Source organism: Theropithecus gelada, chromosome 13, assembly GCF_003255815.1.
Source record: "Theropithecus gelada isolate Dixy chromosome 13, Tgel_1.0, whole genome shotgun sequence".
Lineage (NCBI taxonomy): Eukaryota > Metazoa > Chordata > Mammalia > Primates > Cercopithecidae > Theropithecus > Theropithecus gelada.
The window spans coordinates 46,869,231-46,893,265 of record NC_037681.1 but is presented as its reverse complement, the minus strand read 5'-3'; the positions used below and the strand labels follow the sequence as shown (position 1 = coordinate 46,893,265).

The 24,035-nt window shown below is 53.5% G+C and overlaps 1 protein-coding gene across 4 annotated transcripts in view; it reads left to right on the top strand.

The window, feature by feature from the left end:
* OTOF (otoferlin) overlaps positions 1-24,035 on the top strand; it is a 103,066-nt gene that overhangs the window by 24,273 nt on the left and 54,758 nt on the right. For all 4 annotated transcript variants that reach the window (XM_025354063.1, XM_025354062.1, XM_025354064.1 and 1 more), the window contains exons 3-5: positions 7,740-7,828; positions 16,487-16,586; positions 18,975-19,156. In XM_025354063.1, coding sequence (XP_025209848.1) covers positions 7,740-7,828; positions 16,487-16,586; positions 18,975-19,156 — 371 coding nt within the window. The remainder of the gene's footprint in view (positions 1-7,739; positions 7,829-16,486; positions 16,587-18,974; positions 19,157-24,035) is intronic.

Here is a 24,035-nt window from a genome sequence, read left to right as displayed (position 1 = left end):
AGAAGCCAGGCAGTTATGGGAAGAAGCATGTGACTAGGGTCAGAGAGCAGGGCACGCGATGGGGAGAAGTGGCTCCGACCTGGGGAAAGTGCTGCCCACCCACTGGGGAGACAGGCAAGTTTCTGGCTGTCACAATGAGGAACCTGCTGGCATTTAGTGAGGTGGGGAGCAAGGATGTAAAATGACTTGCAACACTCAGGCCATCCCGCACTTCCCACCAGGGAGCCCCATGGGAAGATGGTGGCAGCCCCAGAAGCAGCACTGAGCTGCTTCCTGAGCCATGCCCCTTCCACTCAATTTCTGAAATAATCCACAGATGAAATCAGGCTCGGAAGGTAACTACCCTTCCCCAGGTAACAGAGCTGGAAGCGGCCAAGCCAGGGCTCTGAATTCTTGCGTAGATGAGACCTAAGCCCTCTCTGGATACAGTGATAGGGCCTGACTCCCACCACCCCTGCAAGGCCCGTGTTGAAGTCTCTCCACGCCCCCTGCCATCATTTCTCCCTGTGCGAAGTGGCTGCAGCCCTGGCCACCACTGGTCAGCAGTGCACATCCCACGAAGCAGGAAGGCCACCCTCCCATCCCCTGTTCAGGAAGGGCCCGGAGGCCTGGGTCAGCCCAATCCCAAAGATAGCCTGGAACTGTACCCTGGCTTTAACCTCTCTCCCTAGACCCAGTGGGTAAGTCGTAAACTTCCCTGGCATCCCCCTGAAAGAACCTGCCTGCCAGTGGTTCCAGAATATCCTGGGAAAGAGGCCCTTTCAAATCCCCCAAAAGCCTCTTGACTTTCCAGAAAGCCTCTTCTCTCTGCCTGACTCTGCCCAGGGCCTGCAGGAGCCAGCTTAGTGAGACTCAGTGGCCTGGGAGTCATGAGACCTGCACCACAGTCCTTGCTGAGGAACCTCTTTGGGCCTTGCATTCCCCTTCTGTAAGAGAGGGATATGCTCCCTGCTCTACCTGCCCCCACGGGACTGTCACAAGGCTAAAAAAAATGAAATGACAGACAAGAAAGCAAATGTCTCTCACAGCTCTACTAGGTAAGGGATTCCAAGCAAGAGAGGGGCCCCTCCTCTGCTCAGGCATGGGTGAGAGGGGCTGCAGCAGCTGGGCTTAGGAACCTGAGTGGGGAGGAGGAGGCCATGGAAGAAAGACAATGCTCTCTACAACAATGGGTGGAAACAGAGCCTGGACATGGTGTCTCCTTTCCCAGAGGCTGGAACCTGAGCTCCTACATTTAACCTACAACACTGGAAAAGCTATGGAGAGACAGAGAAAGACCCAGCCTTTGTGCCCTGGGGAAGCAGGAGTAGCCACCTTTAGCCAGTTTGCTTTGGCTCTAACACAGGCCCTGTGTGGACCAGGCCCCAGGGGAGAGGCTAGAGTAACAATAGTACTTGGAGCAATGATAAGAACTGCTGCTGTTTACTGAGCACTTAGTGTGTGGCAAGATGGGTTGAGAGCTTGACACAAGCATTAGACTCTCTAGAACTTGCTGGGCTGGTCACATCCTAGGTGATAAGGAGCCACACCAGGATTTAAACCCAAGTCTATCTGATTCCAGGACCTGTGGTCGTTTGCAAAGTAGACAAGATTCAGCCCTGCCCTCAAGGGGCTCAGTCTGGTGGGCAGATGGACCCACTACCAACAAGGAGGGACCCTGGGCCTTCTGAGCCCAGAGGAGGAAGAGGTCACCAGCCTGGGGGATGACAGGGCAGGGGAGTTTGGCATTATCTGCCCCTTTCTGCTTGTCCCTGGAAGTCATGGGCTGTTACCTCCTGGAGGCCAGAAACGCACCTGTCTTGTTCATCATTGGCCTGGCACCCAGCATGGAGCTCAGAAAATGTTGCCGAGTGAAAGAATGAACAAAACAGTGATATTCACTAGGACTGGCACCTGTCACCACAGGCCTGTACCCAGACCAAGTGGGCTCAGCAGGGCTAGTGGTACATCAAGCCCTTTGCTGTCGCCTGGATAGAAAGGAAGCAGTCAAGGCACAGACGAGATCACCTAAGGGGACTTTAGATCACCTTGATCTCTAAGGTTAGAGATCATCTAGTTTAACCCTCTTGTCTTGCACTTGAAGAAACAGGTCTTAGAGTGGGGAAGAGAATTGCCCAAGAAGACCAGCTGAGATCTGAGATCCTACATTTAACTTACAACTCTGAAGAAACGGGGGAAAGAGACAGAGACAAAGACAGAAACAGAGAGAGAGACAGAGAGAGACTCAGCCTTTGTGTCCTGGGAGAGTGAAAAAGCCACACTAGGGATACTGAGCCCAGGTCTTTAAGCTCACAAATCCGTTTCTTTCCCACTATACTCTAAAGCAGCAGTCTCCAACTTTCTGGCACCAGGGACCGGTTTCATGGAAGACAATTCTTCCACAGACTGGGATGGTGGTGGCCGGGGGTGATTTGGGGATGAAACTGTTCCTCTTCAGAACATCAGGCATTAGGTTCTCTTAGGGAGTGCACAGCCTAGATCCCTGGCATGTGCAGTTCACAGTGGGGTTCACATTCCTATCAGAATCAAATGCTGTCCCTGATCTGACATTAGGTGGAACTCAGGCGAGAATACTCGCTCACCCGCCGCTCACCTCTTGCTGTACGGCTCCGTTCCTAACAGGCCATGGACTGGTACCGGTCCATGGCCCGGGGTTTGGGGACCCCTGCTCTAAAGCTTTGTAGTGCATCTCAATATTTTCCCCCAAACCTACAACCCTGTCCCTTTAAGGATGCTACCTTGCTGATTTAGGATGGTTCCAGGCCCAGTCAGGGGCCAAGCTGGACATAATCCAGGTCATTCTCCAAAGTGCATCGGGGAAACCTTTTCTGCAGAGTCCTAGATCACTGGGGCTGATAGGATGCAGAACCTTGTGCCCTGGCCAGCACCAGCCAGGTCAGGGCTAAGCCTAGACCAGAAAACTGGGTCAGGATTCAGCACTCCTAGGGCTCCTGAGACCGCCCCTGCAACAGAGGCCCTCTTTCCCTCCCTATCTGTACTACCTACCGTCTTGCTTCTGTCAACAGTCTTATCCCAGGCTGCTATTCCGGGTCAGTGTCTGTCTCCAGAACTATCCAGTACTATCCCCAGGACTGAGAAACAACCTGCATCCCTGTGCTCTGCACAGCGTCATGCACAGAGCCTGGCACACAGCAAGTACTCGGCAAATGTTCGCCCCCAGCATGGGGCTTGCTGGCTCGTGACATCTTGAGTGACTATGTTTGGTTTAACTGCCCAGCAGTACCAGGCTTCAGGAGAGGGTTCAGTGTAGTGGATTAAGCCCTAAGGCAGAACTCCAGACTAAGCATTCTGAGACTTGAATTTGAATCTTGCCTCTGCCACCAAGCAGCCTTGTGCCCCTGGGCAACTCTCGCCTCTCCGCTTTCCCACTTGTAAAAGGAGCACATCTTTGCCATGTTGCTGTGAGTTTGGTTATGGGTAAAAGGTGCTCTGGAAGTACTAAGTGGTACCTAGATGAAATTCTTCCTTCAGAAGCCCTTTTCCTTCAATCTTTTTTTTTTTTTTTGAGGCGGAGTCTTGCTCTGTCACCCAGGCTGGAGTGCAGTGGCGCCATCTTGGCTCACTGCAACCTCTGCCTTCTGGGTTCAAGCAATTCTCCTGCCTCAGCCTCCCAAGTAGCTGATATTACAGATATGCACCACCCACCCGGCTAATTTTTGTATTTTAGTAGAGGCAGGGTTTTACCACGTTGGCCAGGCTAGTCTCAAACTCCTGACCTCAAATGATCTGCCCACCTCGGCCTCCCAAAATGCTGGGATTGCAGGTATGAGCCACTGCACCCAGCCCCCTTTCCTTCAATCTAGTAGCTCATAAATTCAATGGCAGAATCAGGAGAGGAGTGTGGCTCCCAAACCCTCAAAGTCCTCATCTCGTCTTGCTGTGTTCTCAGCATGTCACCCCAAATGGAGGAAAGGACATAACCACAAAAATGAGGAGACAATGAAAACTGAAATTAGGAAGAGAAGAAGCAGTGAAAGAGACATGTGAAATCCATAGGCCGAGGCAGAAAAGGAAAGTGATGGGGGCCAGGGGGAGGGAGGTGGCATGACAGGGAGACGGGACAGCTGCAGACCTGCACAGAGTTCCCACTGGGAAAATCTAAACCAAAAGCGTTCTGCAGTGCTGTGTCGCTTATGACTGCTGTCACCTGTGAGATCTCATTCAATTCTCTCAATAGCCCTCTAAGGTAGATATTGTCACCTCCCATTTCACAGATGGGGAAGCTAAGGCACAGCTAGTGAGTGGCAGAGGCAGGGCTAGAACTCAAGTCTCCTGACTCAAACTTAGAGTTTCTGCAACACCACGGAGACTCCTAGTCTGCATGAGATACAAGCCTCAATGTTGTCAGAAGAACAAAAAGAAGCAAAGGGTGGGCATGTCCTTTGGAGCTCTGTAAGGTACCCAGACCTCACAGACGCTGCCTGAGCAAAGGAAGGTGTCAGCAATGGGAGATGGGGCTGGCAATGCTGTCTGGGCACAGCAAGGGGGTCTCTGGGTGCTGGGAAAGGGAATCCCCACCTCTTTCAGGGAGCTGTGAAGGAGCCGTTGAAAAGTTTTAACAAAGGAGAGATGAAAAGAGAGGAAAATTCAACCCAAAAAGTCTCCTTCTTACAGCCCATGCCTCTGCTTGTAGGGAGGTCAAATGGGAGAAACCCCCAGTCCCAGACCCTGAGTCACTTCCCTCTAGCTGGGAGGCCCATCACCCTCCGAGGCCCCACACTGATGCCAGGACCCCACCTAGAGGTGCCGGCTTGATCCGTCTCCCGGCCTGGGCCTTGGGATTTTTAAAAGCTTCTGGAATGGATTCCAGTTCCAGCCAAGATGAAGAACCCCTGAGAGAGACAGAGGGAGGCAGAGACAAAGGAAGAGATAGAGACAGAGAGAGAAACTGATGAAAGAGAAAATGGATGTGGCGAGGAGAAGAAAGCACAGGAACGATGCGGGAGGGAAGGAAAAGAGAAATGAGGGGAAAGCCTCTTGTGGGTGGAAAATGTGGGAGGGAGACAGAGGAGGAAAGAGAGGTATCTGTAAAGCACGGAGCAAGTCAGAGACTGAAGAAGCTGCTGTGATTCAGTGAGGACTCTGTCTTCTCCCTCACCCGGGAAGCCTCTGTCACTCAGTGAGGACCCTGTCTTCTCCCTCGCCCAGAAAGCCTCCAAGAAGAACTTTCCCCTCTGACGTCTTCAGGGACTGCCCACACCTGGCTGATGAGTTCCTGAAAGGGCACCTGAGCCACACACCTACACACGCTTCCCTGATTATTCTCATCTGCAGTCAGGGGCCCTTCTGGAAGCCCCCTCTCTCCTGGACCCTCCCTGACACCCAACTCTCACTCAACAAACTGGTCCTTGCCCCCCAGCCAGGCAGTCTCCCTCCCCAGGTCCCTTAGCCTCAGCCTCCGGCCACCATTCAACACCCGCCATCCCTTTCACAGGGCCATCTCCAAGGTCATGTCCTTTATTCCTGATCTTTCTCTCCTTCCAATGCCAAAATCCCACCCACAGACCCTTAGGGGGTTGAATCACTCCTCCCCGCTTCATCCCCAGTAAACCGAATCTCAGCGGCTCCTGCGGCCCCCCCACTCCCATGCAGCACTGTGACTGATGAGCTGGGCCTTCCTGGGCTGCTTTATTTCCCTGCAGCCCCATAAAAGCAGCTTCATTAAGAAAACCACACACTGCTGAGCTGCCAGAGGCATCCAGAAGCTGGAGCTGCAGCCCCTGAATGAGGCCTGTGGGCCGGGCTGCCTCCACTTCCTGGGCCCCTCAGCCCACCCTTCTGCCCTGTGCCCACCTCGCCTTTAAAGCCCTCCCTAGGCCCTGCTCAGAACCCTCCCCACCCCACCCTGCAGACCCCCTCCCCCTCCTCTGCTTCTTCCTCCCTCTCATGCCAAGGCCGGGTCCTCCCTGGGACTTAGCCAGTCCTGAAGGGAGATGTCACAAAGGCTGTTTTCCTGAAACAGGCCCTGCCCACACTGGGCAGTGACCTGCGGGCTGGCCCAGTGTGCCCAAGCCCTCCGAGTCCCCAGGCTGGGAGAAGGAATCTCAGCTTTGGAAATGGCAAACATGCAGGGTGGGCTCTCAGAAGCCTCCTTCCCAGGGCCTGCTCAGCCACCAACGGAGTTTCCGAATCACGCAGCTGCTCTGAGGCCAAGTTCCTTGTTTATAGAGCACAGAAGCCACTACCTGCCTCTCGGGCCATCGGAAAGACTAAATGAATGAATGCACATAGAGCATTCAGACCCTTGCATGAGAAAAAGTTCCCCAGAAATGGCAGCTATTATTACTATTATTATTTATTATTGGTCTATTGAGCAGTCTGAATTTGGTAGGGTATAAAAATGGAGCTAAAAAATAAAAAGTCACTGCCTTCCACCCGATCTGTCAAAATCCTCCCTGACACGGTCTCTCCACAGCATGTTGAGCAGACCTCAGCGCCGTGTGGTCCTGTCCAGAAGGGCTTCCTACTCCAGTCTGGCATCCTATTCACCCCTGGCCATCCCCCTTCCCTCAGGCTTGTGGCTCAGGACATGGAGTGGGACAGGGACCCCTGCTGAGGCCCTCCACATCCTCCCCTGGTGGGCAGCCCATGGAAAAAGTGTCATTAGGTCACTCGACCCCACTTGGCCAATGGAGCGCAACTCGAAGACTTGCCACAGCCAACAGGCTGGGCTCCTTGCCCTGTAGTGCTCCATGGGCCGCCTGCCAGTCCACGCCCTACAGATGCCACTGGGGATTTGCATGCCATGTTGCCCTTCCTGCCGGTACCTAATCGCCATGAGCTGTTTCCCCAAGAAGCACCACAAAAACACTACGCCCAGGACAGAATTCTTCCCACCTTTCCCTTGCCCAGTCTTCTGTCCCATCCCAGGAAGGTGGGCTGGGTGATGGTTGGAGGTAACAGGCCCTTTGAGGAAGCCCTGGGAAGATGTCCGGCTCTGCCCATTGGCAGCTTTTTACAGAATGGGGCACTAGGCCACTTTAGCCTCTGTTTTGAGCCCTTGTTGCCATTTCTAGGGCACCAGGAAGAATCCCAATCAAATTCCTACTCATCACTAACATTAAGTTAGGGAGGAAGCAACACAGAAGTGGTAAGGGTGAATCCAGAAACAGTGAGCTGGGGACAGGCTGTGGGCCTGACCCCAGGAACACTAATCAGCTCAAACCTGTCCCTGATGTTACCATTGGCAGAGTGAGGAGTGGTCTGAACTCAACATAGGAGTCTGGGGCAGAGCCCACACCAGTCAGGGTGATCCTGATGGGAGAGAGCTGGAAGCTCACAGCTCCATTCAGCACCCGCCAAAAACCAGGCTCACATCCACAATCCTTGCTGTCTCCCTGGGGCCCGACCACCACCCTGGTTGCACCGCCTTCTCCCAAGCCCCCTCAGGAACTAGGAGGCCATGGAAGCAGCACTGTGTAGGGAGTCAAAAGTCCTGGTAGGTCCAGACTCTTCACCTACCACATGACCTTGGGCAGGTCCTCCAACATCTCCAAGCACCATCTTTGAAAGAGGAGTGGGCACCAATGCCGGCTCTGCAAGGTGGTCGTTGGAACTAAATGAGATTCCAGGTGTCAATGCTTTGTCCCTGGGGAGCACTGGGCCCAAGTGAGGGGCTATTCTGGCTGTTGGAGACCCCCAACAGAGATTCCCCTCCTACGCCCCAAGACTCCTACCTGTTATTGTCACCAAAGCCACAGTTGTTCCTCTCTCCCCAGACGTTTCGGTGGCCAGTGGCCAGCAGCATCGACAGAAATGAGATGCTGGAGATTCAGGTTTTCAACTACAGCAAAGTCTTCAGCAACAAGTAAGTGTGGGATGGGGCAGGAGGGGCTGGGCCTGGAGGGGCTGGGAGCCTGCCCTTCTCCTTGGGCTACCGTATGTTTGGGGCTGAAAAGAGGGACCTACACTCCCAACCTGCCCTGGCTTGATCTTCAAAGACCGAAGAAGTCTTGGGCTGGTCTTTGATCCCCATTTTGCTCCCTCATCTTGTCGTCAGAATCCCCCAGTCCTCCCAGCTGCTGTCAGCCAAGAACATTCCACCCTCCTATCACCCCTTCTGTCTCCAACCCCATCAAAGCTTCCTGTCCCTTTCTTTAAGTCTCCCTCAATGCTATGCTGGGGTACAGTTACCCACTGGAGAGGTGAAAGGTGGAGGGGCTGAAGATCTCCTCCAAGAAACACTCTGTAGCCCTGAGGGCAGGCTTGATAGTTTGGGGTGGTGGTTTAGGAGTCAGGCAAGCCTGATCTCAGACACTCAGGTCAGTCATCTACTGTGTGACCCTGGAAAAGTTACATAACCTCTCTGATTTCAATGTGCTCATGTGTGAAAAAGACAAGTATTTACCTCAAAGGGCAGCTGTGAGAATTAAATGAGATAGATGTTCACTCACTCATTCAACAAATGTTTACTAAGTGCCGATTGTGTATCAGGTACTGAACTAGGTGCTGCAGAGGGCAGGTTGCCTACCCTCATGGAGCTTGCACTCTGCAAGTGAAGTACACCTGCCGTACGATCATTATCACTATGAGGTGTTCAATAAAAGTAGTTGTTGTCCTTCTCTCTGGGTCACAAGAAGAATTCAGAAGGATTTGAACAGGCTGGAACAGTGGCTAAGTACTATCTTGGATTCAAAAATGACAGCCAGGTGTGGCACACACCTGTAGTCCTAGGTACTTGGGCAGATAAGGTAGGAGGATCATTTGAACCCAGGAATTTGAGGCTAGCCTGGGCAACATAGTGAGATCCCATCTCTTTTAAAAAAGTCGGTCACTCTTATACAAGCTGGAGGTCATGGCTTAACTATAACATGTCCAAAAGATGTGGAGGTGTTAGCTCACTGAGGACTCAGAATAACTCAACAGTGGGAGGAGACTACAAAGAAAAGAAGAGTAGGCTTCATTCTAAATCATACTAATAGAATTAAAGCACTTTTGATCTAAGCAGGAGAGACAAGGAGTCCACTGCTCTGATACTGGTGGCAGAGAATTCCTGCAGGCACCACCCTATAGTTGCCAGGAGGAAAGGGACTTTAAGTGTTAACTTATGACAAATAGATGAGAGCATGAAAGGGAAAATCATAGAGGTCATATTCATCCATTCATCAATCCATTGATTCATTCATCCATCCATCCATCTATCCTTCCTGTTATTCATCCATCTGTCTATCCATTTGTCTATCCATCAGTTGATTCATCCATCCATCCTTTCTTTCATCCATCCTTCCATCCTTTCATTCATCCATTCATCAATCCATCTCTCCATCCATTTATCAATTCATTTATGCACCCGTTTATCCATATATCAATTCATCCATCCATCCTTTCATCCATCCTATCCATCCACTCATCCATCCATCCATCCATCCATCCATCCATTCACCCATCCTTCCTCCCATCCATTCTTTCATCAATCCATCATTCCATCTTTCCATCCATTCATCCACCACTCATCCTTTCATCCTTTCATTCATCCTTCCATCCACTCATCCATCCATTCATTCATCCTTCCATCTTTTTTTCTTTTTTTGAGACGGAGTCTTGCTCTGTGGCCCACAGTGGAGTGCAGTGGCCTGATCTCAGCTCACTGCAACCTCTGCCTCCCTGGTTCAAGCTATTATCCTGCCTCAGCCTCCTGAGTAGCTGGGATTATAGGTGCCTGCCACCATGCCCAGCTAATTTTTGTATTTTTAGTGGAAATGGGGTTTCACCATGTTGGCCAGGTTGGTATCGAACTCCTGACCTCAAGTGATCCACCCACCTCAGCCTCCCAAATGCTGGGATTACAGGCATGAGCCACCACTCCTGGCCCATCCTTCCATCTTTCCAGTCACCAATCCATCTGTCTATCCATTCTTTCATTCTTTCATCCATCCTGCCATCCATCATCCTTCCTTCCATCCATTCATCCATCCTTTCATTCTTCCATCCATTCATCCATCTATCCATCCATCTTTTCATCCAACCTTGCAGTCACTCATCAAACATATAGTGAACAAATGCTTTCTGCCAGTCAGACACTATGCTAGTCACTGGAGATACTGAGATGAGGGATTTAGGCACAGTCCCTGCCACTACCCTCCCAGAAAGTTTTTTGCCACAGGAAGAGGAAAGAAAGGTGTGTACCTAGAGGCAGGATGAGGGACAGGCTGCTGGAAGACAGCAGACCACTGAAAGATAGCCAGCACTCTCCAGCCAATGTGCTGTCTTAGGAGGCAGTGAGCTCCTTGCCACTGGGAGAGGGTGAGCAAAGAGTGGACCACGTTGTAGAGGGGATTTCTGAGTCAGGAAAGACCCGACCACATGGGCTCCAAGGAGTCTCTGATTCTGTGGCTTTTATTAGGAGCTTTCAAAATCTCAGCTGAGTATGGAGCAAGGGCATTTCAGGCCTGCTAGCAGGGCCACAGGGAGGATGTTTAGGGCACAAAGGCCTTCCCTTTGCCTCTCATGGCATCACACCATTCAGGCAGCTGCCTTTGGCACCCACAAGCAAGGTTGGTGAGACACTCCCCACTAGGGGGCCCCAAGGTGAAGCACAGCCTTCTTCCCTGGGGTGAGATACTATGAGGGTGTGTGACCTATGAGAACAGGAGAAACAGGAACAGGTGGAAGGCTCACACACAGGCCAAGTGGGTGTGAAAGAGGAAACAGAATCGGAAGTCAAGCACCAGGGAGGGCACCTGAGAGCCCCTGCAGGGACCCAACTGTAGGTGCCAAAGCATCCAGGAGCCTTACAGCTTGGCCAGTACAACCCTTGCTGTGCAGGAGGGGAAACCGAGTCTCAGAGGGGCTCCTGAGATCACAGGGGTAGACAATGGTAGAGCCAGGGCTAGAATGCATGTCTGTTACCTCCTCTTCCTAATCCAACTCCCAGAAACCAAAATATCTGAGCAGTGATGGTGGAAACCGAGGGCATGGAAGACATTGTTAAATAATTTACAATGAAAGCTGCCAGCCTAACCACTGAAATGCTGGAAACCCTTGAGCCCATCAAAAGACTGCTACGAACAAATCAGGTGTATTTGGGAGATTGGGAAATTGACTACCATGCAGTGAATATGTTGAAAGTTCCAGCTTCTATTAGGTATTTTCGTTTTTGTTTTGTTCGGAGATGGAGTCTCACTCTGTCCCCCAAGCTGGAGTGCAGTGGCATGATCTCGGCTCGTTGCAATCTCTGCCTCCCTGGTTCAAGCGATTCTCCTGTCTCAGCCTCCCGAGTAGCTGGGACTACAGGTGCACGCCACCATGCCTGGCTAATTTTTGTATTTTTAGGGTTTTTGCCATGTTGGCCAGGCTGGTCTCAAACTTGGTTTCAGGTGATCCACTTGCCTCGGCCTCCCAAAGTGCTGGTATTACAGGTGCCAGCCACCGAACCCAGCCTGTGTTAGGTGTTCTTAAGTGCCAATAAGAAGGAAGACAGAAAGGGAGATAGTTCCTATCCTAGCTCTCCTCTTCTTCTTCCCTCGCTGCCCCCATCCAAGAGAAGGCAGGAAACCCCACAAGGGGAGGCCCAGACCCGGTGAGAGAGGTTCTGCCATTTCTGTGGAAGCCTAGAGAATGCCTAGGGCACTGTTGGCTGCGGAGCGGTGATGGGAAAGAAGAGGTCCCCTCATGGAGAGCACAGGCCCAGGCTGACACAGGTCAGCTTGTGGGGGTCAGAGTGGGAGAAAGGTGTTTGGAATGATGTGACATTCAAGTCTCCCCATCCTGGCATTTGCCTTGGCCAGGCCAGGGGAGCAATAAGGCCACTGCCCTCAACCCCCACATGGCCCAGCTCAGACCCCAGGCTCTTTCTCATGGGGCGGCTGAGTGGAGGGGGTCTTTGGGTCTGCACTGGGCTTAGCAATGAGCAAAGCCATGGCCACTGCTAGGGACAGTGCCTGGCACATAGCAGGTCCCTGATTATTTTGTGAAATAAAAGAATGAATAAATGCCCCCGTGGTGTTAGGGGTATACCCTCTGTATACCCCAGGGAGTGGGAGAGCCTTTGAGAGGGAATCAGAGTGGCCCTTCTTTTCTGAAGGACTGAGGGCACTCAAGGGTGACACTCAGCATCACATGACTGATGGACTTGGGGAAACTGAGTTAAAGGAGGCATGGAGGAGCTACCTGGGAGAGAGGGGCCCAGCATGAGAAATGAGCCTGATCCCATCACTGCCATCTCAGACAGAGGGATTTGTCCTAGAAGCCGAGAGCAGCTTGGAAACTGGCCCCTCACCCAGTGGTTCTAGAGGCTGCCAGGAGGCAGACATGGTATGAAGAAACCAGGAGACCTCCAGGTCTGCTCGGCCCCATCTGGAACAAAGACCTGTGTCCAGGAATCTTGGGCTTCCCCATAGGAAAGAAATGTTGGGTTCAGAAGATTTTGTGCATCCAGCTCTGCCTGTCTGGGACCTCTGAGGGGCCATGGCCTGGCCTCCAGCCTCCTGCCTGCTGAGGATGCCAGGGGCCCTGAATAATTCAGGAGCCAGGAGAGCAGGAGAGGCCTTGCAGGGCCCAGGACACCTGACATGGGCTCCCAGGGGAAAGTGATGAATTATTGACAGGATTCTGGTGCCCAGTTGCCGCTCTATTGTGGTCAGTCTGTGGGCCCACCTGGGCTGGAGGCCTCTTCCTGCCAGCTAATTATGTGGGGATCCTAGCTCTGTCCAGCCGCCCAGCCCCTCGTGGAGCCAATCAGTCTCCTGTGAGGGGCACCCTCTTTGCCATGGTGACCCGGATGGCCATGTAAGGCAAGTAGTCAGAGGACATGGAGTTAGCCCCAGCTCCTTTGCCTAACAGCCCCAGGGAAACTGAGGCCCAGAGAGACCTCTTGTCCAGGGTCACGCAGCAGATTCAGGACAGTCAGGTCTTCACCCCAGGCCTTCTGACGCCCGGGCCAGTGCTCCTTCCCACAGAACACGTGGCCTCACAACTCCATTCCCAGGGAAGTGACTTGGCTGTCTAAGGGGCATTGAGCCCACCCTTCCTCAGTTGTCCTGGGCCCCACTCTCCCAGGCAGCTCCTCCATGCTGACCCATGCAGAGGATCAAGACCCTACTATGTGTGCAGCCAGGATGCACAAAGGCCAGCTGCGGCAAGCAGGGTCACCTCTGGGGTCACCACAAGGGCTAGAGCCAGGGGCTTCCCTACCTCTTCCTGTCCCAGCTTCTTCCCAGAGAATATCTTCAGAGGACGGGCTGAGGGATGGCATCCTAGAAGCAGTGCCAGGGCCTTTGTTTTGAAACTATTTTCATGGCAAGCACTGTGTTTTTGCTTAAATGGTATGTTACAGACCTGTAGAAAGAGCCAAGGTTTATAAAACTGCTTTTCTTTATACTTTACATAAGGCTGAGATAATATCAATTGTCCATGTCAAATAATATAATTTTTACTTTTATTTGAGAGAGGTTGGGGATGAACTGTTAGGAGTTAAAACCCCCCAAGCCACTTCTGGGAGTGTGGCAAATTGATTCCTTTAATCTTGCAAGCTCCTAGCGTCCCAGTCCCACTCTCCGGGACATAGACAAGCTCTTGCTGTGCAAGACTGAGCAGAGCTTGAAGGGTGGGGGACAGCCTAGTTCTGCCCCTGAAGCCCATCCTGCAAAGGAGACACCCCTGGGTGGGCCCTCCAGATGACCAGCCCTGCGCATTATTAGGGAGGCAGGAGGGGCTGGCATTCGAGTGCCGGTGGTGTTAGAGGAATTTCACATCATCAGTCTCCTCACCACTGTCCGGTGGAAGTCGGAGGGCTAGGACAAGGAGCCCAAACCACACCGCTGCCAGGGGGTGGAATCTCCCTTGGGTCCTGCTGAGTGAGCCCACATCTGTCTGACTCCAGAGCCCAGGCTCTTCACTGTCTACACTGCTTCCCTTTAGGGATGGAATTAGTCGCATGTGGACAGGGCTCGGACCAGGGAGTGAAGAGTGGGGGATTTGCCTGGAGGCCAATCTCGCTCAGCACACTATGTGATTAAAGCAGTGGCTGAATGGACTACCAGTGACAGCCCCATCACTGTCACCGCCACGGGAGTATCTATCAGAGGCTTGAAAGCACGTATCAGGGAGGCTGTTTCAGGGATTCCTCCTGGACGGGATGCTGGGCAAAATCTCTCAGGTTCTTCCCAAGTCTAAGGTCTGAGACTCCGGCGGGTTAAGCCTAGAAGACACAAGACGCCTCTCTGAGCACTTGCGGGGGAATAGCTCCACCCTGCCCCCTGGGGGTGTCTTGTCACATTGCAGCACCTCCATGGATCCTGGGGAGCTGCCTCTGCTGTTCTTAGGTATCTAATTCTGGAGAAAGATGTGCCTGATTGCCCCACGCTCAACAGGTGCCTGATAGGTCCTAGGGGAATCAAGGCATCTGAATAGCCATCCACAAAGGGTAACAGTAGAGCAGGGATTCTCAAAGTATCTCCCCAGCCAGCAGCTTCAGCATCACCTGGAAACTTGTCAGAAATTCACATTCTCAGCCCCCCTCCCGCCCACTGAATCAGAGCCCTGGGGGCGGGGCCAGTGGTGTGAACTGAAGTCCAGTGGACCCAGTTTGGTGACTTCGCATTTGGAGCTTAAAGTTGGCCATGGCGGGAGTATTTATACCTCGGAAACCAGCAAAAGCTACAGATCAGCACCTCTCCTCTCCCACCAGTGACACATTTTCCAGCACATCCACAGAGGAGGATATCCCAGCCATGTGTGTTTTTCACAAGCCCTCCAGGTGATTCTGTTCATGCTGAAGTTTGAGAACCACTGATTTAGAACAAAAGGAGGTGAGGCTGAGAAAAGATGAGCGTATTCTTTTGTGCCCATGGTCTACTGTTAGAATGTCTGCATGGTACGGAAGCTAAAAGTCCTCTTCCCTCTTCATTTTATAAGGACCAAATTGAGACTCAGGGGCAGTGGCTCCAGGGCTCCTGGCCGCCAGCCCAGCACTTCTGTCTCTGGGGCACTGCCTGAGCTGGGGAGAGGTGCATGCAGCTATGGAAGGCTTCCATGGGGCTGCTGTAAGAGCCCAGAAGCCCAGTTCGGCTTTAGAGTGAAGGAGGGGTGTGGTCAGTTTCACCCTCGGGGAGGTGGGGCGCGCTGGTGGATGGGGCTCTGAGCTCCAGAGGGGGGCATTTCATATCCATCCCTCAGGGCTGCCCCTACCGCTTCCTCCCCTCACAGAGATGGGAGGATTTTTTAAAAATCAGTGTTCACCCTCCATAGACCTCAAGGTGGTATAGACATCAAGCACGCCTAAGTCAGAATTCATCTGATTCCTCACCTCACCCAGATCTGGCTTTAATTCGCTGTGTCCCTTCCCCTTCCGTAGCCTCACCGTCTTCCTCTATAAATCTCAAGCAGCATCAGATGATGCCCAAGGTCCCTTCTAGCTCTCACACACCCTGGATGCTTCCCTCGCCTTTGTACCTTCAGCTAGATACGGTGTGTGTGTTCTCAACCACCCCATGTGGAAGCACGATGTGAGGACGTCTCTCTGAGTTCCCCGTTCTCTCCAAGAGCAGCAAATGCCTTCTGACTGTGGAGTGCAATGGGGTTGAAGTCAACTCCATCAGCATTTATTGGGCACCCACTGTTGTTCATTATTTCAGCCAGCAGATATTGAGATCTCTAGTGTGCTAGAAATGTCAAACGGAGGCTGGAATAGAAAGCACTACCCTTGCCCTGGAGAGGCTCGCAGTTTAGAGGCAGCACATGAATAACGACCAACCAGACTGCTTCGGAGTGCTGGCTGTGCTGGGGGCTCTGATAAGAACACTCGCAGATGATCTCACTTAGTCTTCCAACAACAACTCTGTGAAGTAGGGCTTATCAGCTCATCTTATGAGAAAATTGAGACTGAGAGAGTTTAAGGAAGTTGCCCAGGAAGCAGGTAGCTCGTTAGTCAGTGTCAGAGCTGGATTCAGACCCCTGTCTCTTTGACGCCAGGACTGTGCTGTTAACCAAAGCATTGTACTGCCTCTCCCCTGCTGTGCAGATCCATGGGCTCTGCCATCACACAGGTTCCTGCCATCCAGGAACCTACAGGCTGCGGATGTGGAATGGATGAGTGAGTGCTGTTGGTGTGGGCTGGAAACCTCGGTCATCATTAGGGAGGTAGAAGCCGGAGGAGCTACTTGTCCATCCAGGAACCTCAGGTCCTTCCCCAGCCTCCACACTGAGCATCTGGAAACTTCTCTGCAAGGGCTCAGCTAAACCTGGATTCCATGCACTCTTCCCCACATTCTGTAGACATCCCCTAAGGGTGCTCACTGCCCCTTGGAGCTCTGCCAAAGAACTGGGCCTCCCACAAACAACCATCCACAGTGAGACATGCTGCCCTGGCTGCAACCAGCCCTGGCTCCTAGGCCACCTCCAGCCCAGCCCAGAGCTGCAGCAAGCCCACCTCAGTCCTCCCTAAGCAGTCACAGCTCTTGGGATATCAGTCTTGCTCCTCACCCTGGTCTGTTCCATGTAACCACCGTGTGCCCTCTGCGGTCCCTAGGCTCATCGGGACCTTCCGTATGGTGCTGCAGAAGGTGGTAGAGGAGAGCCATGTGGAGGTGACTGACACGCTGATTGATGACAACAATGCTATCATCAAGGTGGGTGTGCCCCAGGAAGTTCCTGGACGTTCCCATATGGGGCCATCTGGGGGTCTGTTCTCCCTGCCCCACACATGGGGTGGTCTGGGGAATGCCCCTCGTGCATGGCGAGGTGTGGTGGGAGGAGGAGACTCAGGTCAGACTCTGCTGGAACGGCTCAATCTGTGGTCATGGCTGGAGGCCCTGTGGCATGGCAGGGTCTGCTGCCCCACAGGAAGCACCCCTGTCCTTCCTACGGTGAGAATGTACCCTTCCATTTGGACCCAGCTCAGGAGTCATTAAAGAGGCTCCTCTCGTCATCCAAAGACCAGACTGAGCCCCGCTGGCACTCGAGGGCATGACCTTCACTCTGTGTATCTGGCTCCAGTCCTCCCTAGGAGGGCAGGGACCTCATTTCCTATTGTTTGTCACATCCCAGCACTTTTGCATAAGCATGCATGCACTAGTGACGCACAGTCCAGAGGCACCTGATACATGTTCTAACAAAGAAGGAGGCAACCCTACCAAGACAGCCTGGCCCCAGGCTCTGCTCAGATTCTTCAGTCCTCTTGAACTCAGCCATGGCCACTCGTGGGCAGTTGGCATGATGGTGAGGAACAGGGACCCTGGGTATGAATCTTAGGTCGCTCACTAACTGTGATTTGGGCAAGCTACATATCACCTCAAAGTGAGCACAGGACTATTCTGAAGATTAAAGGAGAATACACAGAAAGTACTTAGAATAGATATGCACAATAAATCTATAACATTGTTAGCTATTATTTCCTGACCTCAGTTTACCCATGTATAAAATGGGGCTGTGCCATTGTCCCCCAATGGGGTCCTGTGTAATATATGACCCTATGTAGTGGCCAGGAGAAACAGCCTCAGAAGCCAGGACTGCAACCATAGGGTGCTAGAAAAGAAGGAACCCTCTTCTCCCATGAGCAGGGGTGGGCAGAGAGGGCTTCTTAAAGTTACCGGGGTCTCAGCCACCACAGCAAGGGGAGAAGGGGTGCAGAACAAACTACGTATGGACACCCATGGGAAGGCGGGCTGGGAGGAGAGCACAGAAGCCTGGATGAAGAGTGTAGTGTGGGCAGGGAGATGAGAGAATTAGGGAGTGAGCAGGGATGGACAGACAGCACAGCCGACACCCTGGATTTTCAGAATCAGACTTAAGATGTCAGCGGAGGAAACTACTCACAGATCTCCTAGCCCACTTGCCACCCATCTCCGCTACCCATTGTTATGAATGGGAACAATGACGTCCTGGATGGGGAATGGATTTGGCCACGGTCAGAACGCTAGTCGACAGCAGGGCCAGCATGGACACCCAGGACTTCCAATGCCAGAGACCACCATTTTCCCACAACAACATCCTTGGTTCCACCAAGAGGGTCACATTTGTTCCATGGAAAGGACATGGGGCTTAGAGTCAGTCAGCCTGGGCTCAGGTCTTCGTAGCTGTGTGACTTAAAGGAAGTAACTTAATCTCCTGATATGCGAGGTAAGGTAGGTTGCAATGTTGAAAAGATCAAAGGAGTGGACATTAAAATTAAAGCATCTTAGCATGATGTCTAGCACAGTGAGGGTTCAGAAAATATGTGCACCTTTCCCTTCCTTGGGAAATCTAAGCCTGGGTGCTGGAGTGTCCAAGCACTGAGTGAGGGCCGCCTGTCTGGGGCACAGGCATAAGTTACCTCCAGACGAGTGAGGAAGGGTGATCCCTGGGCACTGGGGGGGAAACTAGAGCTGCGAGAAAGTAATGGCCCCAGGACACAGAGCAGGAAGCCCAGTCATGACTCTCCATTGCTAAGCCTGAGCCTGGGTTGAGTGCTCTACTTTTCCCAAAGGAAAACCCTAGGGCAACTCCCAAGATTCCTTCCCTCTCCAGGGTAGAAAGGGTGGGTGTGAGCCTGGGGCCTGGGCTCCTCTCCTGGAGGCCACTTTCAGCTCATTCTGTCACATTTCCAACAAGCCGATTTCTGGCAGGTCGCGCTTCATGCCTGCAGGCAGCCCTTGTTCTGAGGAGAGGAGGTGACCTGATCGTGGGGATGCTAAATGACACTCTCGGTTATGTAGACAGTGGACTCAGGGAGTGAGTCCAGGCTCAGTTGTCCCGGGCAGGCCAGGCCCCTCCACCTGGAGCACCAGGGAGGAGTGGAGCCACCAGCAGCGGGACCTGGAGTCAGATCCCAATAAGCTGACCGGGTCTGCGCAAGTCAGCCTTTCAGAGCCTCTGTTTTCTCGTCAGCAAAGTAGGGTAGAGGGGATCATACCATCCTAACCTCCTCCAGTGAGGCAAGGGTGTGGAAGCGCTGTGTAAACACTACCAAGCAGCCATATATACGGGGTGGAGATAGCTGTCGCCATCCCAGCTGCTCACCACCACCTCCCTCCCTTCAGACCAGCCTGTGCGTGGAGGTCCGGTATCAGGCCACCGATGGCACGGTGGGCTCCTGGGATGATGGGGACTTCCTGGGAGATGAGTGTCTTCAAGAGGAAGAGAAGGACAGCCAAGAGACGGATGGACTGCTCCCAGGCTCCCGGCCCAGCTCCCGGCCCCCCGGAGAGAAGAGCTTCCGGAGGTAACAGGAAGGGCCCCTCTGGCTGCCCACTGCTCCCAAGACACGGGGAAGAGGCCTGGGGCCTAGTCCCCTTGACAGGCCTCTCTAGGCCTAGCTGGGCTCAGGGTACAGGGCTGAGCTTCCAGAGAGACATCCAAGAGGTGGGAAGATGTTTCTATAGTCCCCCACCCAGTCGTCCACCCCCGAGTTCACTGGGCAGGGAGCAGGGAACTCAGATCAAACTGCAAGGCCAAGGCCTCCCCAGAGGCCCTGGGAGGTGGAGCTCTAACACAGGGATGGGACTAGATCTCCTGCCTTTCTCAGAGAAGGGGAGATGAGGATAGGAGGGGCCCTGGCCTCTCTGGTTCAAGACCCAGCAGTGTCCACCAGGTGCCAGGAGCCTGACCTCCACCCTGGCCCAGTGAGGAGGCCCAAGAGAGGGCGACTCTTCCTGCCAGAGTGAAGCCAAAGATCCTGGCTGGACCCTGGCCTTTCTTCCTCTTGAGAAGGGAGGGCTCCTGGGAAGACCAGAGTCCAGGATCATGCCCTGCCTGGCTCTGTGTTGCTACACCACCCCAGGAGGTTGCCTTCGTGGCTGCTAAGGGCTCCCAGGACATTGTTTCCCATGGATCTGACCAACAGGTTTGGAGCGTCCCTAGGTCCTTCAGGACGTCCTGCCACCCATAGACCACAGGAAGCTGGGTCCAGGCCAGTTCATTCCACGTGCACCATTTTTACAAAACAGAAAACGCAATTGTATTACTATTAGAGACCAAGGGTTCCTAAGTCACTAGAATGACATGGGTACCTAAGTCACTAGAAATGACATGTTAAATGCCAGTAAGTCAAGGGTGCATCTAAAGGACCAGGGTGTGTTTTGAGAAGGGAGCCTCCATGCCACTGGAAACATATCCCTGTAAGCTCCTTCCACGCTTTCCTTTCCAAGTAAAGTTTACTCAGACCCTCTGCTGAAGAAAACATAGGTTCTAAATTAGTGTAATTGAACTGACGGACTTTTAAGGCACAAATATGTTTTCTCCTTTGCACTTGAATGAGTTCACACTCCCTTAAGCACCCCCTCACACACACATGCCTGAGTGCACATGTGTGCGCGTACACATACACACACAGACACACACAAGCTTCAGAAACCCTGAGAGCCAGGTGAGTAATAGTAACAAGGTCAAAGTGACCAGGCCTGCAACAAATATGGCAGGACTGTCTACTCCAGGCCAGCCACGGGCATGGGGCAGCCCCAGGCTAGCTTGGAGCCTGTTCCCTTAGACTCCTGGCTTTTTAGCAGAAGAGCCAGGCCTGAGTCTGCCTCTTACTAGTCATGTGACCCTTGGCCAGTCTCTGACCCTCTCTCCTCACCTGCAAAATGGGACATAGCAATGAAACCCCCCTGCCCTGCTGCTGGGAGAGCGGGAGGGATCACGGAGGAACGGGTGGCAATGGAGGTGCTGAGCGCTGCCTGTGTCCGGGCTGGTGACAGGCAAACAGGTTTCTTATAGCACAACAATGCAAAGAGTCAGGAATCGGGTTGGAAATTGTGAGAAGAGGAGCAGTGCCTGGATGGGGAGTGAAGGGATGCTGACCCAGTGAGCACCACCGGGTCCTCCTTGTCTGTCTCCATTCAGGAAAGAGGTTGGCAGGGCTGGTCCAGAAACTGTGGCTGGGTTCTAAGAAAGAGCTTCCAGAGAACAAGATCGGAAGACACATGAGGGCCATCAGTCACTGGGAAAGGAATGCTGGCCCCAAATCAGGAGAGCTAAGGCCCATTAAGTCTCATCTTGACTGTGCCGCTCACTGGCTGAGTGACACTGGGCATGTCACTAGCCCCTGTGGGTCAGTAACACGAATGGGTTCAGCAGGTTAAATCTGGCTCCCCTCCAACTCTGACATCCTGAGGGACCCAGGGATGCTCCAGACCTGTGGGTCACATCCATGGGAAACAATGGGAGCCCTTAGCAGCCACGAGGGCAACCTCCCTGGGGTGGCATAGCAACACAGTGCCAGTTTCTTGCTCGGTCCTACAAGGGTGGGTCAGGGTGCTGATGGGGGCTTTGGAGAGCTTAGACCCCCAGAGAGCCCTGTGCGCCAGGAATCTGGAGATAAGAGGGCTCCCCCGACCCTTCCTCACAGCCTGGTGGCTTCCCCACCTCTCCCCATCTTCGTGTGGCCCCTCCCAGGGTAGCAGCAAGAAGCAGGAGCAAAAGGAGGGGCTTCACCCCCAGGACTGGGAATTGGGAGAGGGTGACAGCCAAAGCCAGGCACCCCCACCCTGCATTGCAGGGGTCGTGTGCAGGTGCACAGTTTCCCTGCTGCCACTGGGGCTGCCAGCCCAGGTCTGAGAGCACCTTGGGGACAGACATTGCTGCTACACCTTCTCCCGCCAGGCCTAGCCATGCAGCCAGCGGGCCTGGTTGTGGAAAAGAGGGGTTGAGAAAAGTTCCAGAGATAGGCCATTTGCTGGTGAGGAGAAGGTGGAGCAGGTTCAATGACTTGGGGTTTTCCTGTAGCTTAATCCTGGCTACCCATATGGAGCCAGTGAGTTCTGGGTCAAGGAGTGCTGAGGTGAGGAGGGGGACCTGGAAGCTGGCCCCACAGCCCTAGATGTTGCATCTCATCCTTGTCACATAGTGTGGGTTCTGGGAGGAAGCCAGAGAGCTCTCCAGAAGGGACTTGGCCAACCTTTTATCAGGAAAACAACTACTCCCTAAAGAAGACAGCACAAGGGAAGGGGTGTCTGTGCCTCACCTCAGACCTCACCAGGAGCCCAGGCAGGCTTCCCCGGCATCTGCTCCCTGCCCTCCGTCCTCTCCTGGAAAGGCCAATCCTCTTATAGATCAGGGTATTCTATCTTCACAGTGCCCTCTTGTTCCTGCTTCAGTCACAATGAGCAAGAGGAAAATCCCGTTGCTGGCAAGCAGCAGTGTCTCACCGGCCATCTTGACCCCCAGGGTCTGGCGTGGGGATCGGCTGCTCCCTGGCTGATGGGGTGAAATGAAGTCTTGCTGGGGGCTGCGGGGAGGTAGAGTGAGTGGGCAGGAAACAGCCTCAGCCCAGGCAGGCCCCGGGCAGCCCGGGCTGGAACTTCCATGGATGGAGGGGAGGCTGATGCCGGGAGATCCTCTGGGCACTCCACACCTCTCCTTTCAGGGCCTGGGCCCACCCCCGAGGCCTGCTCTGCCTGGCCTGCTTCTCTGGGACTTCAACCACGTTCATCCTGTCTTCATTCTGGGGGTCAGATGGTTCTAAGCAGGGGTACTGCGGACCTCAGGCCTCAGCTGCTGTGACACTCACTCCTAAGACCCTAAGAACCTGCCATGAAGTTACCCCATTCCTCCTCAGGGAATCAGTATGGGAGCTCTGCGTGAGTGACCACCAACCCCACCGCCCACTGACCCTCTGCCCCGACGGTTCCACCTCCCCTAGGCCCTGGTCAGCCACATGCCCTCTGAGCCACTCTGCCCACTTCTCTAGTTCCTGCCACCAAGCCAGGGGCCCCTGATTTCTGCCAGCTGTTTGCACAATGCCCCCAGGAATGTGCCAGGAAGCTGTGCTGTGTGACAGAGCACAGGCTCCACTCACAGCTCTGCTATTGGGAATCCCCCTCCCCATTTGTAAGACGGGGCTTACGGTTGCCTCACAAAAGTGTCAGGATTGAGTGACGTGCACCTGCGAGCCACCCACCCCTGTGCCTGGCAGGCGGCAGGTGCTAAGCCAGTGTTCACTTCCTTCCTCTTCACTGACTCCATGTTACCCTGATGTCAACTTCTACCCTGAGCAGCACCTGACCCTCTGGCTTAGGCACTGTCCAAGCACGTTCTCAGCTCTAGCTCCCCAACCTATACCAAGGGCTCTGCAGAAGCTACCCACACAGGAGCCCTACTGGCCCAGGGGCAGGGGTAGGGAGCTCACTCACTCAGTGTTCCCCTCACCTCCCCAGGCTCCCTGAGTTGCAGAGATGGAATGAATCTCTAACCTCAGGGGCACTTCACTCTCAGCAGCACAAAATCGGTGTTCCAGACCTTTGCATGGCAGCATATGCCTGCCCTCGTCTCTGGAGAGAAAGTGTTTGCACACACTCACATGCACTGCATGACACCAGAGAGGACTCCGGATGCTGGGCTCTGCTGCTGCTGCTGTCTTTAGGAGTCACATCTTAGAGAGGACAAAGAAAGAAATCCCAGCTTTAGTCTTGCAGCTAAACGGTTGAGACCTGAGCCTTTCCTCCTGAGTCCCTGTATTCTGCGACTCTCTCCTCTTCTCATTTTCTCCACCTGGCCTGGCTCTCCTGCCCTCCATGACCCCCACCTCCTTCTGCTACCCAAACCCTCTTCTGCTGGTCTCCTCTCTGCTGGCTCTCATCTGGGAGGAGTTTGGGGCAGCAGACACTTTCTCATCCTCGTTATTGATCATTCTTCCACTCCAGTGGAGACCTGCAGAAGTCAGATACCTTCCTCCTATGCTGGGGCCAGAGGGCAGTGGGGCACGTGTGCATGGTGGGGCTCTGAGACAGAGGGGCACGGGGTGGGCATGCAGAAGCGTGTTCATGTGGGGTCAGTACATGCAGCCTCACCCAAAGAGTGTTTTTTAATCAGTTCCCACGACCTCTAGAGAGCTAGAAAATCCTCTGCTGCCTCCCTTCTCCAGGCTGAGCACCAGAGTTGCAGAAGCTCCCAAAGCCACTCAAAGGAGCCGGGGCAGCCGGGCAGCTGGGATGCTCTTGCTTGAGACACAGTCCTCCTCCTCTGCTTTGAGCTCTTCTCCGCTTAGTAATCTCAGCTGATCTGGGCAGCCAGAGGCCTGGCTGATGTTAACGCCTTTGAATTATAGACTGACTTGCTTGCCTAATATAAAGGTTAGCTGGCCAGTACCAGACTGCAGCTGTGCT